General features: G+C 46.3%; 1 protein-coding gene across 1 annotated transcript; it reads left to right on the forward strand.

Moving 5' to 3' along the window:
• Positions 1-478: 478 nt before the first annotated feature.
• Positions 479-3,399, forward strand: SFRP2 (secreted frizzled related protein 2; the record flags this gene model as incomplete). The annotated part of the gene is made up of 3 exons (XM_082281264.1): positions 479-971; positions 1,606-1,686; positions 3,095-3,399. 3 exons carry the CDS (start codon positions 479-481, stop codon positions 3,397-3,399), a joined length of 879 nt encoding a protein of 292 aa, XP_082137390.1.
• Positions 3,400-8,345: the final 4,946 nt, after the last annotated feature.

Here is an 8,345-nt window from a genome sequence, read left to right on the forward strand (position 1 = left end):
AGCGGGGGTGCCGCAGCTCCGCGGTGGCTGTGCCAGAGGCAAAGCTCACCTCCAGCTCCCCGCGGCTCGGGGCGGCCCCGCGCCCCCTGCCCGGCACAGGAGCTCCTCGGGGTTCTTTGTTCGCCGGGATCTTTCCCTCCTTCTCCGTGCTCGCACGGTAATGTTCCTTGCAAGGATTTCCTGCCAAAAGACAATCCCCCTGAGCAAAAGCAGACCGAGAAAGTAGTGACCAATCCTTTCTGGATGGCTGTCACCAGGCTCCTCCCAGCCCCCGCTCCCCCTGCTATTTGCATACAAAAAAATCCAGAAAACTCCCGTTTGCCCCAGCATCTCGCTCAGACCCTCCGTCCCCGCCTGGCAGCAGGAGCCCGGGCTGGGGGACGCTGCCTGCAGCTGAGGTAGCGTCGCGCCGCCCGCCCCGTCACCCCGGCCCCCTAGCCTTTCGCCAGCCCCCCCTCTACCTCCTCCGCGCCCCAAAATGCAGCGCCGCCTCTGCGCCCTGCTCCTGCTGGCGTCCCACTGCATGGGCTCGGCCGCCGGGCTCTTCCCTTTCGGGGAGCCCGACTTCTCCTACAAGCGCTCCAACTGCAAGCCCATCCCCGCCCCGATGCTGCTGTGCCGGGGCATCGAGTACCAGAGCATGCGGCTGCCCAACCTGCTGGGGCATGAGACGGTGCAGGAGGTGCTGGAGCAGGCGTCCACCTGGATCCCGCTGGTGCAGAAGCAGTGCCACCCCGACACCAGGAAGTTCCTTTGCTCCCTCTTTGCCCCCGTCTGCATCGACGACCTGGACGAGATCATCCAGCCTTGCCACTCGCTCTGCGAGGAGGTGAAGGAGAGCTGCGCCCCGGTGATGTCCGCCTTCGGCTTCCCCTGGCCCGACATGCTGGACTGCAGCCGCTTCCCCAAGGACAACGACCTCTGCATCCCGCTGGCCAGCAGCGATCACATCCTCCCCGTCACCAGGGAAGGTAAGAAGGAGCGGCCGAGTGGCCCCGGGCCGGCAGCATCTGCCCCCGATGAGCCGCCCCGACAGCGGGGTCCCTCCCCGGCTTTGCACAAGGGGACCAAAGCCTTGAGTTACAGCACGCCCCGGTGCTCCGGGACGAGGGGACCGGGGAGGTGGCCGCAGACCAGGCTCAGGCAGGCTTTTCCAAAGGGGCCGGGGAAACGGCAGGCGCCGTCGGGGGACTGTCACCGGCCTGCACCCGTCTCCATCCTCAAAGAAAAGGTCTGGGATTCGGCACTGGAGCCGCGCGGCATCCAGAGGGTCGATCGCCTTGTGCGAGGGTCGTCGCTGTGGCGCGGAGCTGGGGTGCTCTGTGTCGTGTTTCGATCTCCCTCCCCACCCCCTTTGCACTTTTTTCCCCGTTAAAACAAAAACTTTTGGTCGAGGCATGACCTTAAAAGCCCACCGTGACCCCTGAAGCGGGTCTGCAGCAGGGTAAGGCGCCACAAAGTGCTCGGGCAGCTCCGGGGCTGGGGGGAGAAGGAGCAGGCTCTGAGGTGAAGGGAGGGAAAGCTGGCGTTTCCCAAAGGGTTCCCAACGCCACCTGCTGTTCCTTTCTCCCCGGGTCTGACGGGGGCTGTTGCTTGCATTTCCAGCACCCAAGGTCTGTGATGCCTGCAAAAACAAAAATGAAGATGATAATGACATCGTGGAAAACCTCTGCAAAAACGACTTTGGTAAGTGGAAGCAGAGCTCCTCTCGCTTGAAACTTGAGAGTCGAGGATCAGGTACACCTCCCCCTGGAGTCAGTAAGAGATGTGCCTGAATAAAGGCAGGGCTTTGACCGTTGGGTCATGAAACACAAAATTCCACCTTGGAGTAAAAAGCAGCCCTTTTTATCATTCTTTTCTGTTTACTGTTTTGAAGTACTGCTCTTTTATGTGGACGTTGCTGGCAAGCCCAATAGAAAGTAAAATGAGGAAAAGAAAAAAAAAAAAAAAAAGAGAGAATCTTTCATGCAGACTATTGCCTGGGGAGAAGTAGAGCAAAGCTTCATTTAGATGTTTGAGACAGAGCCGCATGACCAATCTCAGTCTATCGTAAGAAAGACTCTCTCTGCAGATTAAGAATGAAGCTCTATATATCATTTGACAGAGAAGGTAATGCACAGACAATTGGGGATATAAACTTAATGGGAAGATCTGGGGTTAGAAGAGGACAAGAAAGCCCCTTCAACACAGACAGCTGAAGGACGCATTATCCACACATTAGCATTTCAAGAGCAAAAGGGAATAAGGAGGGGAATCCTTTTACAATAGGTCAGTGTTTAATACCTGGAAACAGATTTGTAGTATAAGTATCTACAACAATTCAAAAGTCTTTCTTTAAAAAAAAAGAAAACAAAAACCCACCCAAAACCTGAAACCATGATCGTGGCACATAATTGCTAAGACAACCAATAGTTTTGGCCTGGCAAATTGCACTCAGATAAATCCTCTTAAAGCTAAACATGCCCCACAGCTTCTTACAGAGCCCTGTATCCCCCTCCTAGTTATTTTACCAAATCTAATGCAGCTGTTGGACCAATTTGCCCTCCGTGGGATCTATTCTTTCAAAAAAACAATGCATGTGAAATATCATTTCCTTGCAGGTTTGCCTAAAATCCTCTCCAGCCTAATAAATTAAGTGTAGAAGTTTTGAGCTGCAGCAGAGATCAGGTTTCAGATTAGGTCTAGGTACTTGCCTCCCCACCTCCCCTTCAAACGCTACTTTCGGGAAGGCTGTCCTCTCCCAGCAGAAAAAATGGTGCTCTGGTTAGTGTAGCAAACCTGCCCTCTCTCTGTTGCAAACAGGAGAAAAGCTGGAAAAAATATTAATTTAGAAAGGAAGGGAAAAGAGGGGGAGGGGAAAGAGGAGAAAAGAAATCCAAAAAACCTCAGCCCTAAGGTTGATTCAAACTGAAATGACTTGCATGCCCTTTGTGGCTTTAGAAATGGAGCCACCTGCTGCCTCTTCTGTCAGCCCTGACAGTTTAATTAGCAATAGAGCACCTCCCTCCCCAGGTCCTCTTTATGTGCACTAATGGGAAAAAAACCTCTCAATCTCTCTCCCTCTCCCCACTTCCCCCTCCCCTCGCTCTATTAGCCTTGAAGATAAAAGTGAAGGAGATTGCCTACATCAATGGGGATACCAAGATCACCCCCGAAACAAAGAGCAAAACCATCTACAAGCTGAATGGGCTGACAGAAAGAGATCTGAGGAAGATAGTGCTCTGGCTCAAAGGTGGCCTGCAGTGTACCTGCGACGAGATGAACGACATCAACGTCCCCTACTTGGTGATGGGGCAGAAGCAAGCTGGGGAACTCGTGATCACCTCGCTGAAGCGGTGGCAGAAAGGGCAGCGGGCTTTCAAGCGGTTCTCCCGCAGCATCCGCAAACTCCAGTGTTAGTGGCGTCATCCCTGGCTGTCTCCAGCAGCCGCCCCTGCCCCAAGCTCTCTGGGCCTCCCGCACCTTCCTGCTTTGGCCCCTCTGAGCCTCGAGATGCCGTGGGCACAAGACACAGTGACCGCTCTCCGAGAGGGGAAGAACCCCTCCGTTTCTGTACATAGGTTAAAATGTAATAAAAAAAAAAATAATGACTATTTTTGGGAAGTATTAAAGTATCTCGCTTAAAGCTTGGGGGGTTTTTTATGGTTGCAAACGTGACTTTGGTCTGAGGTCTTTCCCTCTTTGTTTCGGTAATGCTGGTTCATTTATATTGCTGCTTCTCTGTAAATGTGCATGTTTGTTGTGCCACAGTAGGAGATGCAGAGAAAGCCAGGCGTGGTGCTGGCCTGTCACCGCGGCACAGCGCTTCCGCTGAGGTGACATGGCTTGCTGTCTGTATTAACTCTATAAAGGTCACATTACGACTCTTGCATGTGATACATAGGCACCAGTAAGAGTATATTAACCATTCGCACATTTTATTTTCTACAAGTCTCAGCCCTTCACTCTCAGAAAAAAAAAAAAAAACAAGTTTTGGAGCTGATTAATCTGAATGCAACTTTTTTTGGTTTTTAATTGTTTTGCAAATTAAACCATCTGTAGCCTAACTGTAATATACCCAGTGGTTAACCTGAAAGAGTTGTAAAATATTGCTTTAATTAACCTTGTAAATACTCCAGATGAATGTTATATTCTTGTATATAAACTTTACATCATAGTTTACTCATTGTCTCTGTCTGTATTCACTTTAATCCATTTTGGGAGAACTGGGAGAAAGCTGTCCAACTGGGCTTTGTAATGGCAAAGCAGGATTTGTCATTCCACCCTAAGTGGCCAGTAGAAAAGCACGAGGAAGCCTCTAGTGCTGCAATCAGAAAATCGTAGTGGACCTCATTTCCCCAAAAATGAGCTCACAAGACACAGGACTGGGGTTCAGTCAGCTCATTTTAATATTGTCTGTTGAGCTTTAGGAGATGAGGCTTCTTTTCTGTGGCTCTGTTGTGCGACTGCCTGCATTTCATCTTCTCAGAGGACTTTCCTGACATGGAATTTCAATGAGACCACTGTCTTAAAAATTAAATCCATCTTTACATTTCTTGAAAAAGACATATTAAGGAAAAAATGTCATTTGCAACTTGCAATTCAGAATAATGGTAGAGAAAGGCATTTCTTTTTGTGTATGTACACTCACTATTCTTATTGAAAAAGAAAATAAAACCTACCTAATAGTGTAACTAAATGAATGTTTTTTAGCATTTTTCTTACAAATGTTTTCTGATGAAGAGTATTACCTGAATTTTACTGTACTTACCCTGAAAAATAATCTTGCCTCCCAGTGCTGTTACACGTAGCAAATTCTTCTTAGCTTCACTGACAGGATGAGCAGTCCCATATTCCCAAGAACAACATTTTATGTTACCACTTCACTGATTAACTACAAATCCAACGCTTGGTTTTTCTTTAAAGTAAAAAAATCACATTATTTTCATAAATTTAGTGTTATTTTTCACCATCAGGATCAAAAGGTGAAATGTAAAGATCCAACATGTATGTTGTTTTAGAAAAATTGTTTGCCCTCTCCCACAGTCTTAATGCATTCACTACACCTCATACAAACAGAGGTAGGATGCTGACCAGAGCAAGAAAAGAGCAATCCTCACAAATGTCCCCAAAAGTACAAGAATTTTTTAAAAAAAATTTTTTTAAGGAAAAATGTAACCAATCACGAAACAAAAAGCCCCATTCCAAACTGGCTCTTAATTATTTTGTGAAATAGCATCTGTATTTAAAGGCCAATACCTTGCCGAAATGTCATTAAAACTTTTCTTCTGAATGAACCTGACTTACCAGGATACAGATTTGACTCTTTTCATGTTATGGTGTAATTATTTTAACACCAGCACTATGTCCATCATCTTACAGACCCATTGCATATCACTCTACACCATTACATGTGGTGTAATGCCTGTACCTGAACAGCTGTGGTTTTAGAGGGAACGAGCTCACAGATAAAGAGAAGCTGTCTGAAGGTGAACCTTCAGGAAACAGGCATGTGTGCCTCGTGGAGGAAAGCACTTTGAAGAGGCAGTTGTTGCAATGCAGTCACTGGGGACTGAAAATGAACAGCCAGGACTGTTGCACACAGCCTGCCTTGCAGATACTAAGTTGTCCTACAGCAGCCATAAAATTTTTTTAATTGGGCTGTCCTAGAAGGCAGCAGTACTGATGCTGATGAGGACAGACAGGTCACAAGTTACTCACTCTGGGGTCATGTTAAGGCCAAGACCATACAACAGATTTTTGCCAAATTGCTTAAATGTATGAGGACATATTACCTATGATCAACAGTGCCCTGTCTTAAAAACCTGTACCACATTCCTCTTTCTCTATCTCAACATAAATACAGTTACACCAGAAGAATCCTGTTCCTGTCAGGACAAATTCAGGAGAAGAAGAACAAACTAAACTGGCAAACATTGAATTTTACTAGTATAATCAGCATCCTGGATTAAGAGCACCCTGCCATACAGATGCCCTAAGGATAAAGCCTTCTGCATGTGGCCCTCGGCTGAATCATTGGGACTATCCACCCTCAAGGTGAATTGGCAGGGGTAGGATTACCTTTCAGATAAATAGGATTTAGGCAAATGTGAAGAGTAGTGGGATTCACCTTTTCCCAAAGTTCCATTACCTTGTTCCAACAGTATTGTATTTAAAGATGGGTCATAGCCACCTCACCAAGAAGTGTCAATGTTCGTTGTACTGTTTCTAGTGGTGTAAGAGCCAGACACTGCAAACTACTCAACTGAAAATTAGGATTAAGTCACAGCCTGAGGAAACTTCACCTCCCAGATACTGGCAAAGAAGTAAACACATACATTTTTACTCTTACTCAAAAATAACTGAAAATCTTTGACTGTGCCAGGAAAATAATGAGCCAAACATATAACAAAAATTATCAGAGCCTGTTACTTCTCATAATTGTGTCACATATACTTCAGAGTAACTTTATTACCTGGTATGGTATGGTTCACTCCTAACAAAGATTTTTGCAATTGATGAAAAAAGGCAACCCACTGCTGCATTTTTTCAGACACTTTTTGTCTTTTTTCTAAATAAAACAACATTTTTATGCTGCCAATTATGTAGCTTCCATTGTATTTGCTTTCATAAAAACTATAAAAGCAGCTGACTACAATGGATTAGTTTAAGAACAATAATAATGACACTTGACATTTATACAGAAGTTTCCATTTAGTTTCTCAGACTGCCTTCACAAAAATAGGCATTAATATCCTTCTTTTGCAGATCAGGAAAATGAGGCACAGTGAAGTGAAATAACTCATTCAAAACCACCCAGCAAGTCTTTTACAGTCAAGAAAAACAGAGTATTTTTTTTCTCCAAGTTTTATGCTCTAATCACTAGCCCACAGCAATCAGAATGATGTATAATCACAGCAGCACTTAGATTATAATTCGAAAGCATAACAGCAACCAAGGCTCCCTCCAACTTCTTCCCCCCAGGTGTGTAAAAAAAATGTCCACCCAAATTCAAATTTAAAACCCATCAGCAATATTCCTCACTGTCTTTTCCTTTCTTTCTTATTGATCATTCTCTTTATCCTTTAACTATTTCTTAATCCTTTGTTTTCTCCGTCACTTCTCATTCACTTCAGACACCCACAGAGAAGCCACCCAGCCCCTCTCTCCCCTCTCATACAGACACTTTTGCCCTCAGAATGGTTTATTAAAGAACTCATGCAGTATAACTACACACAAGCCACAAAAATCCTAATGACCGGCTCAAGACTTAAAAAGACCCACATGGGAAATCCAGCAAGAGACATGTAAATTTAATTTATGATTTTTTCTGGGGACAGGAGGGCAGTTAGGTGCCACAAGGAACATCACAGGCACATGCTGGTCAGCTCAGGCCACTATACCTATTCTGCAGCAGGAGAATATGAAGATATTTAAGGAATATATGAGCAAGAATGAAGAATAAACAGATAAAACACACCTTGCCTTGCTGACCAGGTCTCCTGTGTATCTCCCTGTTGTTATAACCCTTTGTTCTCCCATCTTGGGCCATGGAGCACCTCTCTCAACCCTCTTCCAGGGGTCTCGCTACCTCTCTTCAGCCATCAAGGGTATCAACCAAGAGCAGAGCCACCAAGACTCCAGAAAGGACCACCACCTCGTCCCCTGGGTGCCTGCTGGGACATGAAAAACCCCCATGCAACCAGCAGGGCAGCTCAGCTTCGGCTGCTTTGGCAGCCCACTGCCATCCTCACCAAGCCTATCAGCTCTGACAGCTGTTGTGATGTGGCCACAGTTGGCAATGCCAGAGGAAGGGTGATGGATTGATTGCTACCAGAGCAGTAGGCAGCCTTCCCTAGGCTGGGCAGCCAGGCTTTTGTTATTGGAGCCAGAAGTTCTTATTTCTAGGCTTCAGAGACCTGCCTATATGATTTATCTAGAAGTTGCTTTCTTATCAGCAGATGTAGTTTTAGTACAGCCTGACTGTCTGGTGAAACAACCACAGGAATGGATCTTGTTTGCCTCTGTACGAAAAGGAGAGTGCAAGATATTCACATCACAGGAATCCAAGACCCCAAGCTCTCATACAAACATAAATTAGCCCACACTATATCCCTTTGGGGTGAGTTTAATAGAGTAACATTTTCCAAATGCATCAACTACTTTCAGGGTGAGCCACGGGCTCCTAAATCACCTAGATGCCTTGGAAAATATTAGCTGCTATCCTGCACCAGAGTTAAAGCCAGTTGGCCGGGGTCAGCCAGCAAGGCTGTCACCCAGCCAGGAGGAACACCTCAGCAATCAGCCAGCCAGCCCATCGCTCTCACGGCTGATCAAAATAACCAACCAACACAGAAAGCTGCGCT

Source organism: Coloeus monedula (assembly GCF_965178545.1).
Source record: "Coloeus monedula genome assembly, chromosome: 5".
Classification (NCBI taxonomy): Eukaryota; Metazoa; Chordata; class Aves; order Passeriformes; family Corvidae; genus Coloeus; species Coloeus monedula.